Source organism: Vanessa atalanta, chromosome 12, assembly GCF_905147765.1.
Source record: "Vanessa atalanta chromosome 12, ilVanAtal1.2, whole genome shotgun sequence".
Classification (NCBI taxonomy): Eukaryota; Metazoa; Arthropoda; class Insecta; order Lepidoptera; family Nymphalidae; genus Vanessa; species Vanessa atalanta.
Window position 1 is genome coordinate 11,643,733 of NC_061882.1, and position 19,369 is coordinate 11,663,101.

Sequence of the window (19,369 nt, forward strand, 5' to 3'; positions counted from 1 at the left end):
TGTTATTATTGAAGTCGCTTAAATATTTATATTAAAAAATATTGACTATATCCGTTGCCTATCTTAGTTGGAAGAGAATGGGAATGAGAGAGGATTGTCAGTCATTGTAAACGCACCTCTATTAAATACGTGTATGGATTCAAATGACAATCTTTAAACAGTAATACGGCTAGCGAGCGTAAGAATAACAAATTATATGTTGAAATTAAAATGACATCACTGCACACTTTATTCAACAATTCGTTTGCTGCTATTAGTGTTAAAGTTTTTTGCTTAGATTACAGATGGATCAAATGGAAATTTTTTTCAAAGACGTTGAATGAAGTTTGCCGATTTGAAATAAAATACAACGGGTTTGTTGTTACAAGAAAAATTAAGTAACCATTTATTTATTTACACTTAATACTTAGCTTAGAACAAACTTAAATTTGATTGAAAATATTTAACAACATTCCAAAAAATACCAATAGAGCAGATACGACAGGAGCCTTGCCCATATTTGTCTCATTGGATTTTTCCCTGACGAAGTACGGCAGAACATCAATCGGAGCTGGATAATTGTAAATCCAAATTGGACCTTCGTAAACCTTTTCGGGGTTTCCTTCATCTAGCCAAGTTCCTATTGGAAGATATATGTCTCTGGAAGTTGCACCTTCAGTGAATATCGGGGCAACTAATATGTCCTCGCCCAGGAGATACTCTGCAAACAATAATTGGATTAAAGAAAATGTATTGGATCATTAAGTATGGATGTTTGTGTGGTGTTTTTAGAGTTTTTTTTTTGTTAAGTGTCGTAAGCTATAGAGTATTTAAACCAATTTAGCAGCAAAAACATGCCTAAAGGCTGTCAGGTAAGCGATTCTGCCCAATTTATCAAGGTGTTTAAGATTGAACGAATTATATATGGCTATGACTGAATTAAAATCACCAATACGGAGAGACTAATTATTATTATTTTATAATTATTAATTAAGATATAAACAAGGTTAATTTAAAGTAGGTGCTATACTCTTAAAGATATTTAAGGTTTTTCATTTGCATACCAACCCGCCAACATAATTGACATATCTTATAATTTATAAGAATTTAATTAAAATTGTATTCCATCATAACATAACATAAACAGACTGTAAATTTCCCACTGCTGGGCTAAGGCCTCCTCTTCCTTTGAGGAGAAGGTTTGGAGCATATTCTATCATTATAAATAAATTCGAAAGCATTGCTAAGTTAAACACAGAAATTCTTGAGAATGAGAAATTTAGCCAACTGACAAAGTAGTTTTGACTACGAGTGTTAGTCAAAATCATGATAAAACTAGTCAGTCCAAATTTTTGTCTGTTATTGTCAGTTAAAAGTACTCATGACCGAGTAGGAGTTTTTACCGTAATATGTACTTCTTCGTTAGATATTTTTTCGCTGAAAGTAAAATTAACTTTAAATTTAAATTTCCCACTTTGAGGAGAAGGTTTGGACCATATTGGAGCGTGGTGGTCGCTGCTCCAATGCGGGTTGCTGGATACATATGTAGCAGAATTTCGTTGAAATTAGACACATACAGGTTTCCCCACGATGTTTTCCTTCACCGCCGAGCTCGAGATGAATTATAAACCCTAATTAAGCACATGAAAATTCAGTGATGCTTGCCTGGGTTTGAACCCACAATCATCGGTTAACATGCACTCGTTCTAACTACTGGGCCATCTCGGCTCACAGTAAATATATAAATAGTATTTTTAACAGCTTACCATCCCATATTCTGAGCGCTTCTTGATCTGTAGGATCTATCCACCAAAGCGGCGCGTTGACGGGCGTGCCGTTATCCACTGAAGCTTGCATCGCGTCGTAAATATCCTGCGCATACGCAGCGTGGAGGTCTGTGTACTTTTTGCTTATAGTTACAGTCTGGAAACATTTTTATAATTTTATTGATTTGATTAATTATCTTTGTATGAAATTAAATCATATAAATAAATTAAAAGTAATGGTTAAAAACATTATTAAAAACAATCTATAGGTTTTATTATTTACTGCAAAAAAAACCAAATAAAATGAATATAGCTGATTAATATAATCAGCTATATTGATTTTATTGATTATAGACTTGAAGTCATGAAAATAAAAGGTCATTTTAATAGCTGACTAATAATTACCTCGTTATCAAAATTCCAGGGCACGTAAGAGTACTGCATTGCAGGTAGGAAGGTGTTCGCCTGTACCCATCTTATGAACAATTCCTTAGTCGGTAGGTCGGCTTGGGGATGGTTGAGGTTATAGCCATTACCACCGATCATATCGGGCAGTACCAAAGTGTAGCCGTTGAGGTTCATCTGTATGGTGGTTGTTACGATTGTTGGAAGACCATTGTTCAAGCCCCAGATGGAGTCGCGGTCTACCATGCGGACGAAGATCGGGAGGTCTTGAGTTCTAAAATTTAAAATGACTTTACTAAATAAGTACAAAAATCTTTAACAACGATTTTCTAATTTGATATTATGTTCCTAACATATATGTGTTTTATTAGTTTATCACACTGCTTATGACTTTTATTTGATGACCTCCGTGGTCGAGTAGTGTGTACACCGGTTTTCATGGGTACGCCACTCCGAGGTCCCGGGTTCGATTCCCGGCCAAGTCGATGTAGAAAAAGTTAATTAGTTTTCTATGTTGTCTCGGGTGTGGGTGTTTGTGGTACCGTCGTTACTTCTGATTTTCCATAACACAAGTGCTTTAGCTACTTACATTGGGATCAGAGTAATGTATGTGATGTTGTCCAATATTTATTTATTCATTTATTTATTTATTATGATTTATTCAGAATTGTACCTGTATGCAGCACGAACTTCTATCATGTCACCGAATCTTGCGCATGTCCTTACGTATGCATCGACAATATTATGTGGGTGAAGATCGATGTCGCCATTTTGTACAGGGATCTAGGCAATTACGATATTTAATCATAGTTTCTAAAATATTGAATGAAGTCGGATTGAATTATTTTACTTTAAACTTAACAATAATTGAATCAACCTATAGGAAAAGGTATTAGTATTGCGTTTTTCCATCAAGAAAATCTCATTATCAACTGAAAAGTCTAAAAGTTTCTTAAGCACGCGAAGCCGTTGTTCTTGCACCTGAACTTATTAAAATTAGATAATGGGAGTTAGAGAATGAATCTGCGCTATATAAATGTCTTGTGTAGTCTATTAGCCCTGAGAATAGCCTCCGTGGCCGAAGACAGATGAACAACAACAACAACGACGTCATCACCTTTTGGTCTATAACTCACCTGCGGCGAGAAACTGCTCTCACCAGCGTCAAATTTAATACTATCAATGCCATAAGTGTCGATGAGATTCTTAATACGACTGTACCACCATTCTGCTGCTTCTGGTTTAGTAAAATCAACCAGACCCGGAGTAGAACCATTTGTATTCCACCAGTTCGCCTCTGGCGTACCGGCTTCATCCAGCACTAGGTACCTGGAAGATTTATTCATAAATGGTAATAGTTAAATAAGGTACATCAACCTATCACATCTTATAGCCTCGACTTTTGTAAGGGAGCTGTCAATTTTCGTCCAGAGAAAATGCTGCCAGCAATCTCACTACTATTCTACATTGTCATGGCTTGTAGAGTAGCTATTATATGATAAGTTCCGGCGTAAGCTACAGTAAATGGTCCAATGTAAGTAGAACCATATGCAAGTCCGCCTGGGTAGGTACCACCGACAAATCAGATATATTCTACCGCCAAATACAGTAATACTTAGTATTGTTGTGTTCTGGCGAGTCAGCTATTATAACAACAGACACAAGAGGGCATAACATCTTATTTCCCAAGGTTCGAGGTGTATTCCTTACAGTTCCAATGTTTTAGCGGTGGTGACTACTTACCATCAGATGGCCCATATAGCCGTCCGCCTACCTAACATAAAAAAATTATAAAAAGTTGGTAATAACGGTTAGTGAAATATGCCTAGTTCCTATATTACGAATCGTTAATACACATCAGTAACCAATCGCTTTTGAACTACGTCTAATATTTGTACATTTGACTCAGAAACTTACGAATCATTTAAAATTGTAGCACAATACCTCATAAACAACTATTCTCCGGAAGCAAAAAGGATCAGTTTTTGAATCATTTAATAAGTTAGAATGAATATAACTTTTGAGTACATAGCAAATTACCCATTAGACAGAGCTTCCGAATACCACGGATCACAGTCGCTGTTAATGAAGGGATGAACCCAAATCGTCACACGAAAACCTAAAGCCTTGACCTCCTCCACCAGATGCGTAAGATTAGGGAATTTATTCGTATCGACTTCTAAAGAACCGTAACAGGTTTCCCAGAGATCATCAATTTCGAGTTGCGAATCATTGAAACCACTCGCTCTTATTTGTGTCGCGAATTCCATAACCTTTTCTCCAGTAATGTTTTGAGAGTACTGAGCCCATGTCGACCAAATCGGATGTTGGACCATTCTGAAGTCTGGGAGACCAGTCGGTTTACCTAAATAATTAGCTACAGCGTGTTGGTGGGCTTTCTTCACATCAGAAAGGAACCAAATGTCATAAGATAGCTCTGTGTGATTTCTTCTGGAAGAGTATGGGTCTGTTATTTGAGCACCGAAGCAAATGTGATTAGGTTGGATGGTATTGTAGTCCACAAAAAGTGGTACTTGTGGATGTACATAGATGTATTCTCCGGCGGAGTTTAGCCAGTATCTCTCGACAATCGCTCCGTTGTCTTGTTCTTTAGAGATGTAAGCGCTATAATTATGTTGAGCGTTTTCTATTGGGTAAACTTGGTTTACTTGCATAGGACCCCCATACCAATGATTGTTTCCTAAAATTATAAGGCTTGATTAAAAATATTCTCAATATAAGGTAGAATTATTTACAGCTTTTAAAAGAAATTAGCGGTACACATTAGCTTAGATGTCCCCGTAACCAGAATACGTAATTTCTAACCGATATTATTGGTTCAAAACCGTGGGTTGAGTTGAGTTGAATTTACATAAAAACTACAACACAACTTTGAGTTGCGTTGTAGTTTATTTTCTTCTACTCAAACAATAAGAAAAATACCAACGTTTAAAATTATAATAAGACACTTGCCGAAATTGAAGCAATCTTCAAAACGAGTAAGATCTTCCGTATCCCATTTAATCTTAATGCCCCTTGCTTGTACTACGTCATCGTATAAGGTGTGAACGCTCAGGTTTGTATTGCCCATCTGAATGAGAACTCCTCCTTCCACCTCCTCGGCTACGTAAACCGAGTAAAGAGTTCGACCTATGTGACCATACACTGTTCTCTCATCTCCTGAAATAAATAGTCCAAGGTTATATTCAAGAACACGGAATTAATAAATTAGTATCTTTTAGTATACTTACTTAAAATTATTTATTTATTTTATTTTATTTTCGGGAAACACACAGCTTAATATAATACAGACTATTTGATACCAAATTAAGTCTTACATAAGCGAACAAAGTTTCCACATTTACATTAAAACATATTAATATTTTCCAGATACTTTAAGGCTTCATAAAATGATTGACTCTTAGCGAGACTTGTGGATCAGCAGAGATACATTAAAATAGCATATGACAATAGAGCAAATTCGATATTTATAGTGACTCGTGACTTTTTAGACTCGTATAGGTAAAATTCAGAGTTCAGTCTGCCTTATTAAAATGCTGTATGCTGAATTTCAAGGCAATCGGAGTCAATGGTTCGCTTACGTATATATATTATTGAAATTCAAAAAAATTAGATATCAGAATTTGCCTTGAAATAAGTACCTTTTGTACAAAATCCGTATTAAAGTCTATAAACACATTATATTACTAACACACAGTGCTCGCTTTTTCAGCTAGAAAAGTTTCGGTCTTCCTCTTCAATAATATGCATGTACTATTATAATAAAAAAAAAATCGGTAGAATCTACAATCCCAACTTGTTGTCAGTTATTTTTTTTTTTAATTTATTGCTCGAAGGGTCTTCTTGAATAAAGTATATTTTAATTTTAATTGATTTGAACGATTAATATTATATTACAGCATGACTTTAAAATATCAATAAGATTAGCGTACGGTAGGAATACTTTAGACAACGTTAATACGTACTTGAATATAATAAGTGTTAATGTGTTTCGAAGTGATATGTTTGTTTGATTAATTAAAGTATGTATAATTGATAGAATAATATTCGATTACACTTTCATTCAATCTTTTACTTAAAGTAATATTTAAATGACCTTGACCTCATTTACAGGCGATGTAGAAGCGAAAAACGATCGATGATAAACTGGCGGTGGATTAAGATAAAAAAGTACTTGATTCGTAAAAACTTCAAGTCTATTTCAATGTCTTATACAATTTATTTTTAATTTAATATTTTATATGATTAATTGACCCCAACCTGACCATACATAGGTTAGGTCTTCAGATGTCTTCCATCGCATGTGACATTGTTATCAACAATGATTAAAACACCTGAATCTCAACTAAAAATCATACAACGATTACAATTGAATCTCTAAAATCTTAAATCTAGTTCAATTGTTTTTTGAAAATTGGAAATAACGAAGGAATTGAAGTAAAGTCATAGCATAGAATTTGGAAGTTGAGAGTTCCTGACCCTTGTGCCTCAGAAAGCACGTGTTTCGTTGGCCTTGCGTCTGCACTCTTTCCGGGCGCGTTGAATTTTTCACTACCGCAAATACCCTATGTATTTGCGGTAGTAAAAATTAAATATGAAATTTGATAAAAAATAATATATATTTAGAAGTATACTTAAATATTTCTACTTAAAATCATTTAAGTCATAAAAGCGTATTATTAATTTATTATAACGAAATAAAAAATCATAAGGTTTAGTCTGTGTGTCGCGAGACCTAAAACAGGAGCCGCCATGGTTTGGCGTCAGATAGGCAAAAACTCATTTAATATCATCTGAAACTTTAATAAAAAACTTTTCCGGAGTTTTAATGTTAGTATTTGCACATTACACTCCCACGATAGTGATTGTAATTTACATTTTTCCCAAAGAACACCAAATATTTATAACTGTTAACGTTGAATTAGTGCCAGTCATACATACAAAACTGTTATTTTTATCAGTGTGACGTCACCTAAATCACAGACAGCGTTTTTGAGGGAATAATTTTTTTTTTAAATTTAATTTTATTTTATGGCAAGAAAACTTGTTTATTTTGCCGAAATATATTTTTGTGGCTTTTTAATAGCAAAATCAACATTTTGAAGTACTTTTTCAAACATAGTGGAATACCCTATCCCATCGAATTATGAGAGTAAGGGAATAGAGTAAGGTAATCTGAGCCTTGTGTTTACGGACATCCTTTTGCACTATATGCTCTACGGGATTGCCTTGTCAGAAGCTGAAATCGGTTGAAAAAATACAATCAATTATCCGTACTTTACCTACCTTTGGTTAAAACGAACTGGAAACCGCCAGTCAGCAGCGGTTCAAGAGTGAGATCTACATCATCAGCGCGAACTGTTATATCCGCCGATAATGTCCGAGCGGTTAATGTAAGAATACCTGTTAAAGTATCAGCCAATTTAATTTAAGCTTGAACATATTAAAGGCAGTTAGGTCACGTTAATCTTAATTATTAGGTGAGGAAACCATCCGCCATTTAAGATCCTTGGGGAATACATTGTAAACGCTAAGTTAATTAATTAAAAAACAATGTCTATAAGTTTAAAATAGATTGATTTTGTTCAAATTCTATTTTGCCAATGAATCATATTTTTTTTTTAAATAATAAGTATTAAATTGGTAATAATTATTGGATAAACAAGAGACATAATAACATTACTAGTTAATTTCGAATCAAATGGTAGCGAAGTCATGAAAAATACAATCATTTTAAATATCATTAAACGTCACATGGAATGTAATTTTGAGCTCAATACTGTGAATAAATTGTATTATTAATATTTATGGTTATGTACACCATTAAAAGGGCGTAACAACGTTAATCGATTATCAAAATGATGATTCTATTGAGCAGCGAGTGTTAATTTCGTACAGAAAAGCTTTACAGGAACGGAAGACGTTTTGCAGGTACCATAAATCCGCCTAACTTATTTACATCATTATTGTAATTTATTTTATTATGTAATACTTTGGCGGATGAACAAATGGTCCACCTGATTGTGGTGGTAAGAAATAAAAACCATTTTATGTTCCATGTGCCTGTATTTACACTGGCTAACTCACCCTTCAATTCGGAACACAAGAATACTAAATGCTGTTTGGCGGTAGAATATTTGATGAGTGGGTAGTACCTACCCAGACGGGCGTGCACAAAGCCCTGACACCAAGTGAAAGTAAAAATTAAAAATTATACAGAGATATTATCAAAATATTTATCTGAGTAAATTACAGGTTAGCACAAATTTAACATTAATTATAGGTTACTCACGACTACAAAAAATATAATAAAAATTACCCAGAACTGTCCCTATTGCCGCCATCACAGATCACTCAGAATCAGCGACTGTTATAAAATACCTTGTGACAATATCAGAATTACCCAATTGTTTCATCTGTTATCGAACTCTCGAGATTTTTTTTTGAGTTTAGATAACCGCCATTATTCCTTCTGTGTATAAGATAATTTTTAAATAAAATAATTGCTATTCAATAATCCAAGCTTACAATAAATTTGGATACCATTATTGGAGTTGTGGGGTCGAATCGTTTTGGAAATTTGGAAAAGATATAAGGGTATAACAAACTTTTGAATATTTTTTTTTAAACACATCCATCAATCTAGCAATAACCTAACTACCCGTAAGGTGTTATGAGTCGGCACAAGCTTTACCAAGAATGGTTTCAGTCATTAAGGTAGACATCATCATCAGACACCATCATTGTTGACATACTAATAACGTAACATAACAGGCCTCCCTAAAGGGGTGACGCTTACTCCACTACGCTGCTCCAATGCAGGTTGGTAGACACTTTCGGCAGATTCTCATCTACCATGAGCAACCTTCACCGCTGACAATGAATTGAATTATAAATTGAAGTACATGAATTCAGTGATGCTTGCACCGATTTTGAACTTCTAGAAGAAAGAATCATTGGTTAAGATTTAGTTGACATACTATGCCATCCCAAAAAATCCCACTAATTATAGCCCGCTTGTATATGTATATATACATATATGTAACCCCCTTGAGTAAGCGTTGACGATGTAGATATTGAAGTTAAGGAATTATTAACACATTTTACCTTATAATATATTTTTATTGTTGTACTTATCTGATTTGTATTTTTTTTATTTAATTTGTTTATTGTGCGCCTCCATGTTTTTTCGTACTAGGCAGCATCACAATTTAGCTTATAACTTTTAAAATGGATAGTTCTATAGTATGCTTATATGTTATATGTTTTATGTATATGTATATATTATAGTAGGTATAATAGTATTTGCCAAACAAGTACTCGAATCGACGATTTTTCCCCGATAAGATTAATCTACGAGATAGAAATGATAATTTCTTATAAAAGAATAAAACATAGTTTTATACACATATTGTAATAATATACTTAGTAAATAATATACTCGTAAATGAGTATATTATTTACTAATTATGTAAGTAATTGAAAATATTATTAATTGCATAATGTTGAGTAAATATGTCTTGTGGAAAATACGTACTCATTGAATTTTCTTTTGACAAGATATCTAAGAAGATTTGATAAGGCACAATCAATAGATAAGATGAAGTGAAAAACATAAGACGATTGTCTTTCAAGAATTTTATGTATTTATTATTATTTTAACAGCCTGGCAGGTTACATTAAATATTAAGAAAGTTATATACCAACTGATGGAACTTCTTATGAGCGCCTTACAGTAAAGTGAACTGGCAGAAATGGCACGTAAGGCAAAAAAGCGTCATGCCTCTTCAGATGATCATTCCCTCTCTTTTCGTTCGTTCGTTTCGTTGACGTTTTCGCTAAATCAAAGTAATGCAGCCCTCCAATAGGTAAACTATCTCCTATTTTGTGCCGTATAGATAATACAATCCTAGTGCTCGGTAACTATGCGAGTTCTGTGCCATTTATTTTCGCTGGAGGCTGCTTTTCGCGGGTAGAGTCGAAATATTGACTCAAAAATGCTTTATTGCAAAGTTTACTTGAATAACTGACGGACTCATAAACTGTATCAAAGTTAGATTTTTATCAAATTAATATTTTTGATAAGTATGGAAACTTTTTAAATTAAGCTAAATGAAAATATCGAGACCGTCCTTATAAAAATAAACAAAATTTAGAAATAAAACTGGATTTAAATATTGAATTATAGCCGGGAAAATATCTATGCATGTCTATTCATGTGTTATTAGAGTAAAGTTTGAATATAATTCTTTTTGCATTTGCGATTTAAATTATTGTTACCAATATTATTGATTTCGTTTTAAACTTAAACAAACCGCTTCAAATTGTGGCATTGGCACTGGTGCGGTGCTAAGTATACCGAAAGTTTGTAGAGACAGTCGACAGGTTCTTACAAAAGGAGAGAGTTAAAAAAACTGTGTATATGGGCATATACACAGTTTTTTTTACAAGTGAGAACACCGCAAGATCGTTTAATAGCAATATTAAAATCGAGGCACGTCGAGGCAATACAAGCTTTAGGAAGCTTTTTAGGTCAATCAGGAAGAACTTTGTACTACTCAGGATGATGTAAGGATTCTATCTCTCTCTATTCAAATCTATTTGGCAGATTATATAGAACGCGCTAATCTCAGGAATTACTGGTTCGAATTGAAAAAATATTTTTGTGTTGAATAGACCATTTATCGAGGAAGGCTTTAGGCTATATAACATCACGCTGCAATTATTAGGAGCGAAAAAAAATATGGAAAAAGTGAAAAAAAGCGGGGAAAATTATTCATCCTTGAGGGCTTCCGTTGCGTGCGCTGCGAAAACGGTTCAAGATATCAAAAATATATGTATGAAAGAATTATTCCTCTTGAAATGATCTAAAAAAATGTCTGCGACAGTATATGTCTATATTTTAAGATTAACTCACTAGAACCGTTTTTATGGTAATCTAATTTGGTCGAAATCGACGCGCGGTCGGCTCCCTTCTGTGTGTTTGTATGCAGCGTTATTTGTTTTTGCGATATAATATCGTCGTGTATAATTATACTTTTTAAATACTATTTAATTTTGTTTTAAGGATAATATTTTGGTTCTAATAATTTCACAATTATTAACACTTTTTTTAGTTTGGATGTAAATAAAATTAATTATAAGAATATAATCATAGTTTTCTTTATAGTATTGTTTGTATTAAGGATAGTATTTTGTTTCTAATAATCCATACTATCCATATTATATAATATTATAAATGCGAAAGTAACTCTGTCTGTCTGTCTCGCTTTTACGCCAAAACTACTGGACCGATTTAAATGAAATTTGGTATACAAATAGTCTAGACGTAATACGTTTTAATTGGAAAAAATGCTGTAAAGGGTTGAAAAGGGGGACGAAAGGTTGTAAGTTGTTGAAAGTATTGTCATTTTTAGAACTAGAAGCATAAAACTTATATTTTAGGCTGTACACTTAAAAACTAATATATCATGACACCCACTAAGAAGGGAATTTTGGAAATTCTACCCCTAAAGGGGTGAAATAGGGGTTGAACTTTTGTATGGAAGTCCATAATTTTTTAAGTTGGAAACATAATACTTTATTTATAGGATACTTATTAAAAACGAGTACATAAATATTTAAGCGTTTCTGCATATTCGACTCCTAAGAGGGTGAAATAAGGGATGAAAGTATGTATGATAGTCCGTAATTTTTTAAGTGAGAAACACGAAACTTTATTTTTTTGATACTGATTAAAAATGACTAGATACGTATTTAAGCGTTTTTAGATAATCTAACACTAAAGAGGTGAAATAAGTGTTGAAATTTTTTATGGAAGTTTTTTTTAGTTAAAAGCATGAAACTTTATGTTTGGGATACTAATTAAAAATTAGTAAATACGAATTTAAGCGTGTTTTGATCTTCTACCACAAAGGGGGTGAAATAAGGGTTGCAAGTTTTTATGGAAGTCCGTCATTTTTTAAGTTAAAAACAAGAAAGTTTATTTTTGGGATACTGATTAAAATGATTAAATACGTATTAAAGGGTTTCTCGATATTCTACCTCTAAGGGGTTTAATAGGGGTTGACATTTCTTAGTTTGAAGCATGAAATTTTATATTTGTGTTACTGATTAAAAATGAGTAAGTACATATTTAAACGTTTCTTGATATTCTACCTCCGAGGGGCTGAAAAAAGGGATGTAATTTTTTTATGAAAGTCCGTCATTTTTTCAATTAAAAATATGAAACTTTATTTTTGGGATACTGGTTAAAAGTGAGTAGATACGTATTTAAGCATTTCTGCATATTCAACCTATAAGGGGTTTAATAAGAGTTGTCTTTTTTTATATAGTTGAGTATGGAAGACCGTCATTTTTGAAGTTAGAAGTAGGAAACTTTATTTTAGGGCTACCGATAAAAAATGAGTTGATTCGCATTTTAAGCGTTTTTGGATATTTTACGCCTAAGGGGAGAAATAGAGGTTGACATTTCGTATACAGGATAGCCTGGAAGTCCGTCATTTTGAAGTTAGAAGCATGATATTTTATTTTTGGGCTACTGATTAAAAATGAGTAGATACGTATTTAAGCGTTTCTGAATATTATATCCTGAGGGCTAAAATACACACCAATGTGCTATATAAAGAGGTCTTACATTAACGTAATTTTTGAAGTTAATTTGTAAATATATTTATATTCTACGCGGGCAAAGCCGCGGGTAACAGCTAGTTTGACATATTCTTAAGTATATAAGGTCTATTCCTATATATTCAAGGCTTATCCTTAAAAGGCCGAATAGTGTAGGTATATCATTCGTAATCTTATTAATACAAATAATAAACGAAAATATAAACTTAACACTTATTTAATCGATAATAAGAAAAAGATTAAATAAAAATAATATCAAAAAAGTTTTTAATTTCAGTTGTCCGATTTTTTTTTACTTTACAGAAATCGATTTAATATTTTTAATATTATTGGCACAAATGCGACCTCTTTCGTAAAACACCGTCATTCATTAAACAAATATTTGTTTTTTTTTCTGTGTTCTTTCAGCCACGTGGTTGTGAGTTGAAGTGGTTATATGGTCTGTAGATTTTGTGTCTACATATTTTAGTCTTCAAGAGTGAAGTAGGGCAGAGTGTCAAGCGGTGCTGGGTAATCTCTGAGCCAAACGGGGCCCTCGATCATTTCATTAGATACTCCGTCCCGCCACTGTCCACGTGGTAGATAGATGTCACGTGACACTGCGCCTTCTTCTAGAACGGGAGCAGCGAGAATACGCTCTCCAAGGAGGAACTCTGTAAGAAAGATATTACATAAAATATGTTACAAACTTTGTACCTCTTTTTACGAAAATTACGCGTACAGAGGTGTCTGAAATTTGCCTCATTTAAGTTCATCGGGAGGATATTAAGTAGTGCAGAAAGCTAATATTTATATATAAAATGCATTAAACACCTTTTCATTACCATACCATTCGTTTAACACATATCTACACGCATATATTCGTATGTATTTAATATACAACATTAGTATATGTAATCGTTTACGTTGATGGTTTCATACGGCCAATGACAGTAGCCTACGTCATATGGTCATGTCAAAGTTACAAATTAATTAATTTTTTTTTGCCTATGTGACATTGGCGAAATAATCTGTGCCCTGTCGGCACACCTAAAAGCCTAAAACTAAGAATTGAATGGACGCTTTTTTTGACATTTGTTTTTTATTACTGCAATAATGACAAGGTGTTGCCCAACTCAGTCTCAATTTTCCTAACATTCGAATCAATACCTCGACTAAGGGAAGATCATTAGTATTAGTAAGTAGTTTAGTGCCATTTTTATTAGTACTAATGGCCGATGTAAGTATTTCGTTATATATGTATCTAGATAGCGTGGATAAATCTCACCGTCCCATACGGCGAGTGCGTCTTCGTCGGTGGGGTCGAGCCACCAGATGGGCGGGTTGACGGGCGCGCCCGAGCGCACAGACTCCTGCATGGCCGCTGCGATCTCGTCAGCGAACTCCGCGTGCAGTTGTGTGTAGCGACGGCATATCTCCACCGCCTGGCATTTTAATTTAGAATAAAAAAAACGAAGAAGCATTTAAATGGTAGTTGGACAAGGATAGACACGGAGAGCTTACTACTTTACTAGGAGATATATCTATATGCAATTACTTGTTTTTTTAGTACATTAATCATCCTTACTAGTCAATGAGCTTGTAATTTCAAGAGTTGTAATCTTTGTATGGCTAGCAAAGCATACACTGCTATCTGCTATAATGTATGAACATGTTTTACATTTTTTATTTAATTTCTAATATCTAATACATAATGTTGACTAAACTCTGCATAACCATAATACAAACCTCGTCATCATGATCCCATGGGACGAAGGAATATTGAAGAGTCGGCATGAATACATTAGCCTGGAGCCATCTCACAAACAGTTCCTTGGATGGTTTCGCGTTGTATCCATTACCACCGATCATGTCGGGTAGCACCAACGTGTAACCGTTAAGGTTCATCTGCAGGAGGGTGGTGACCAGGGTCGCGAGGCCGTTGTTGAAGTCCCATAGAGTATCTTTGTCAACCATGCGGATGAAGACTGGTAGATCTTGAGTCCTGGTGAAATGTTGGTAGAACTTTAGACAGTGAAAATTTTGACCTGTATATGTACTGTCAATACAATGATGTTTTTTACCTCATTCCAGATCTGACTTCGATCATAGGACCAAACTTGGCGACGGTCCTCACGTAAGCCTGAACAATGTTTCCAGGGTGTAAATCAATGTCTCCATTTTGAACTGGGATCTATAAGCAAATTAAATTGCTGATACATAAAAAAAAAACATCGTACAAAACAAGCATACATCAATATACTTAACCAGTCGATTCAATTAATTTAAATTACCTGAGGTGACCAGCTAGATTCTCCAGCATCGAACTTCAAGCTATCAATATCATAAGTGTCGATCAGATCTTGTACTCTGGTGCTGTACCATTCAGCAGCTTCAGGGTTGGTGAAATCGATGTATCCGGGAACTGAGCCATTATTGTTCCACCATGACGTGTCCGGGCTACCTTCTTCGTTTAGTACTAAGTAACTGCAGAATGTGTACAGAAATAAATTACACTTAAAGTTTTTGTTACATTGAAATCATTACAAATTTCCTAAATAATCAAAATTCATTAATGTAGATTGTTGATACTTTTAAAGGATTTATCTATAAATAAACTGCCATATAAATCTTCATAAGATCGATTGTCAGGCGGTTAGGTATGCATTAAATTAAGAGTATTAAATTATTTGTCAGTTGTAAAAATAAATCTTATTTAGATTTTTAATTTACATACCCTTTTTCTAACGCATCAGAATACCAAGGATCGCAGTCCTTGTTAATGAAGGGATGGACCCAAATAGTCACCCTGAATCCAAGGCCTTTAATATCTTGAATCAGTTTTTTAAAGTCAGGCAATTTCCTTTCATCAACGGTTAGAGAACCGTAGCAAATTTCCCAAAGATCATCGATTTCGAACTGAGCATTTGGGAATCCACTGTCGTTGATTTCGTTTGCGAATTCCCATAGACTGTTTTGGTCGATTTCTCTGGAGTATCTCGCCCAAGTTGACCATACTGGATATTGAATCATTCTGTAGTCAGGAATATCGGATGGTTTGCCAAGGTAAGTGTCGACAGCGTGTTGGTGTGCTTCTTTAGCGTCATCAAAGAACCAGAGGTCGTATTTGAGAACATTCTGCGTACGTCTCATTGAGTAGGGCGCTGTAACTTCAGCTACGAAGCAAATGTGGTTATCGAGAATATTGTGATGATCTACGAAAAGGGGTGCTTCCGGTTGAATGTAAATGTACCAGCCCGCTGAGTTGACCCAGTACCTTTCAGATACAGCAGAATTATCATCTTCTTTAGATATTATAGAGTATTTCTGCAGTTTAGATTTCTGAATCGGCCAGTATTGTTCTTTTTGTTCCGGACCTCCGTACCATTGCTTAGTGCCTAATTATTTCCAAAATTAATACATTATATATAAAAAGGCATTAAAATTATATTATTAAGAAATTAACTTTTTTATTTCATCTTACCAAAGTCATAACAATCTTCGAAGATTTTGTCGCTGGGCCCTTGCCAAGAGATGGTTACTCTGTATCCGCCGCTAGCTTCGTCGCGGCCTTCAGTGATTTCGAAGGTAACATCATCCTCATTATGATTTGCTTTACGTCCGATTTGACCAAGAAGGAGGCGTTTCGAATCTGAGAAAAAATAAAAGTAATTTAAGATATGGCAAGATTCAGTAACTAAATATATACACCAAATCCTAGTACTGTTGTCGTCAGCAGCTACACGTATCGTTATTGGATATAATATCGTTCGATTAGATTTAAGTATGTACAAAAGTCGCGGGCAAGTCATCAAAAGTTTTATTAAGGGTTCGTTTTTGCATTATGGCATTGCATTTTTTTTTCAAATATATATAAGTATCATTATTTCAGTTTTTATTCTTTGTATCGAGTATGCGGTTGGTAAAATATAGAAACCATAGAGACAAAATTAAGACGCCGCTTGTCCAATACTTGACTACAGTGGGTTTGGCAACATGATCGACACAGGCACAGTTGCTCTCCAACCAAAGAGTCAAGATGACTCAATCGTTAAAACGCGTGACTTTGGAACCGCTAATTGCGGGTCCAAAGTTCAAACCCAGGCACTGAATTTTCATGTGTTTAATTTGTGTCTATAATTCATCTTTTTCCCGGCCTTGAAAGAAAACTTCGTAAGTAATGCAAGTGTATGAGTCTAATTTTATTGAACATCAGCCACACTTGTAAAGAAAGAGGTTGCCTTAGCCCAGCACTGGGACATTTACAGGCTTTTGGCAACATAGTATAAGTGCCAACGGCGCACACCCACAAGGGATTAGAAAGAGACGGTAGAGAGAGAGAGAGTGTCATGTCGTACGCTGTCACGACATACGAATCGGTTTTACCAACAAGGCGCCATAGAAGTTTGATATCAAAAAATAAATGTCAGTTGACTCACCTGTGATGGCAATGACATTGAAGCCAGTGTCAGTTTCTTCCAATTCAAAATCGCGAGCGGTTGGCTTTCTAGGCACAGCGCCTAGCACCACAGCTAGTCCTGGAAATTAATATACTATTTTCAAAATAAACGTTGTCAAAACTCATGAGTAGATTTATTGTAGGTACAAAGTCAATATATAACAACAGCCCCGGGGCTAACGAGTAGACTATATTAATCTAATATGTGGGTAGATATAGTAAAAAACAAGAATAGTATGCGTTACTTTTCACTGTTATTATAATAATTAGTTTTTTAAATGCTATAGATAAGCAAGGAAGTAAAGATATTGTAATTATTTTTATGAATAATAAAATTAGGATTTTGTTGCTCTTGGGCTTTAAGATCTCTCTTTTTTTCGTCTGTGTCCTAGCTATGACCTAATATACTAAATATTGTATTATTTATTTTCGTATAATTACTAATCCTTAAATAATATAAACATTACAGGAACTTTTTACTGTGTTTAATGATGTCCAATTGACCTATTTCGGACACGGTGACTATGCTCAACGAAGGCTACTCAATTACGTAACAGATGCAAAAATTATACGCAAACATAGGATCTTTTTCTATTTCTTCACTCTCGCGGTCACATGGGATGATAATTCGACATGACAGTCGATAAGACACAGAAACGACAGCATAATTCCTTTCTAGACACGAGACTAAAAAACTGCCAACTTCTAAAAGGATTCATCTTAGTTAAATATAATACTTTTTCATTGAAACGACCTGAAATTTGTACCCAGGACTTCAAACTCACAAATAGTCCTATGGCTTTACATACTTTTTGTGTTATGTACCAACGAGGTTAGGTTAGTAAGTGGTTGTTAGGTAATGCCCTCGTTGGGTTATGGCTTTATTTGTGGTGCTTAAACTCCACAGGTATCGTTACTAATGAGAAACTAAGTAATATACCACAAAAATTTACTTACCAGCTAGGAGCACTAACCACTTCATTTTGGATGGTGCCTATAAGCGGCCCGCGACGGAAACAGTCGTTTTATTATTTCCCATATCAACACTTATCTTGCGTTTCTCCTGAGTTAGCGGATAACTCGTGTCAGATAAGTCATCTTACAATCCCCAGTGAATAACACACAGGCTGATGAAAAAGATCTTAATATTTCATGCATCTTTTTTATTTGGTTTAGGTAGTTGGACGGGTAAATGGGCTACTTGATTGTAAGTGGCCACCATCGCCCATAGATATTGGCGCTGAAGATATTAACCATTGCTTACATCGCCAATGCGCCATCAACCTTTTGAACTAATATGTTATGTCCCTTGTGCCTGTAATTACAACGGATCACTTAACCTTAAAACCGGAACACAACAATACTGCTTTACTGCTCTTTGGCTGTATGCGATAAGTGGTTTTATCTATCCAGATCGTTTTGTACAAAGCCCTACCACTAACTAAAAGAGTTTTTCGTAGGCAAATATATAATAATAATAAGTACATGTGCGATACAAATAAATTGGGCGTCATATCAGTATAAGTCTAGGATAGCTTAAATTCTCTACTCATTCCAAAATTTCCAGAGAAATTTAAAAAGAAAACGACATCGTTTTTCCCCTTTTTTTTCTTCCCTAAAGTGTATATCTTGTGGAAAGAGGAAGTTTGACCAAAGAGGTTAAACCGATGAATTGTTATAGAGAATTTAAAAATCATACTGAAATATTTAATAGCGATTTAGCACAATAACTAAGTGCAAACGATTCGTCGAATAACAATAAGGCATAAATTATAAGAGTCACAATTAATTTAAAAAAAGAATATAGTTTACTTGTTAATAAAAAATATATACATTCTTAACGCCAACGAATAAATTTATTTCATTCTATATAAGATTTAAGATAAGCTTAAAAAATGTTTTAGCAAAGCTGTCCATTTAAAATCTTACTATTTTATTATCAATACCCGCTACAAAGTGTTCTGTATTTAGCCAAAACGATAAGATACAGTCATTTATATCAAGTAGTTTGTTTACTGCTTTACATAAAATTTATTTGCTTAAACGTCATGTATCGAACGCCGAAACATCCAGACTCTATTAAATCAACGAAAGCGAAATTTATTATAATATTTTTATTTACAAAACGAGA

The 19,369-nt window shown here is 34.2% G+C and overlaps 2 protein-coding genes across 2 annotated transcripts; both read right to left on the minus strand.

Moving 5' to 3' along the window:
- Positions 1–356: 356 nt before the first annotated feature.
- On the minus strand, positions 357–8,515 carry LOC125067965 (myogenesis-regulating glycosidase-like). The gene is made up of 9 exons (XM_047676915.1): positions 8,491–8,515; positions 7,458–7,574; positions 5,124–5,330; positions 4,191–4,851; positions 3,287–3,479; positions 2,824–2,933; positions 2,151–2,424; positions 1,746–1,902; positions 357–700 (listed from the first exon to the last, which is right to left on the minus strand). The coding sequence occupies exons 1-9, from the start codon at positions 8,513–8,515 to the stop codon at positions 423–425; spliced, it is 2,022 nt and encodes a 673-aa protein (XP_047532871.1). The 3' UTR covers positions 357–422.
- Positions 8,516–13,199: 4,684 nt separating this feature from the next.
- LOC125067966 (myogenesis-regulating glycosidase-like) lies at positions 13,200–18,246 on the minus strand. The gene is made up of 9 exons (XM_047676916.1): positions 18,196–18,246; positions 17,219–17,317; positions 16,264–16,431; positions 15,517–16,177; positions 15,074–15,266; positions 14,864–14,973; positions 14,529–14,784; positions 14,068–14,224; positions 13,200–13,453 (listed from the first exon to the last, which is right to left on the minus strand). Exons 1-9 carry the CDS (start codon positions 18,218–18,220, stop codon positions 13,266–13,268), a joined length of 1,857 nt encoding a protein of 618 aa, XP_047532872.1. The 5' UTR covers positions 18,221–18,246; the 3' UTR covers positions 13,200–13,265.
- Between the last annotated feature and the right edge of the window lie 1,123 nt (positions 18,247–19,369).

Excerpts from the sequence above, each read along its gene's own strand:
- LOC125067965 (XM_047676915.1), bottom strand. The coding sequence starts at position 8,515 with ATGGCGGCAATAGGGACAGTTCTGG. Across the intron at positions 4,852-5,123 it reads TGAAGATTGCTTCAATTTCG|GAAACAATCATTGGTATGGG; the intron begins GCAAGTGTCTTA and ends TTATAATTTTAG. Across the intron at positions 701-1,745 it reads AGCGCTCAGAATATGGGATG|AGTATCTCCTGGGCGAGGAC; the intron begins GTAAGCTGTTAA and ends TATTGTTTGCAG.
- LOC125067966 (XM_047676916.1), bottom strand. The coding sequence starts at position 18,220 with ATGAAGTGGTTAGTGCTCCTAGCTG. Across the intron at positions 16,432-17,218 it reads CAATGTCATTGCCATCACAG|ATTCGAAACGCCTCCTTCTT; the intron begins GTGAGTCAACTG and ends ATTTTTTCTCAG. Across the intron at positions 15,267-15,516 it reads TCTGATGCGTTAGAAAAAGG|TTACTTAGTACTAAACGAAG; the intron begins GTATGTAAATTA and ends CACATTCTGCAG.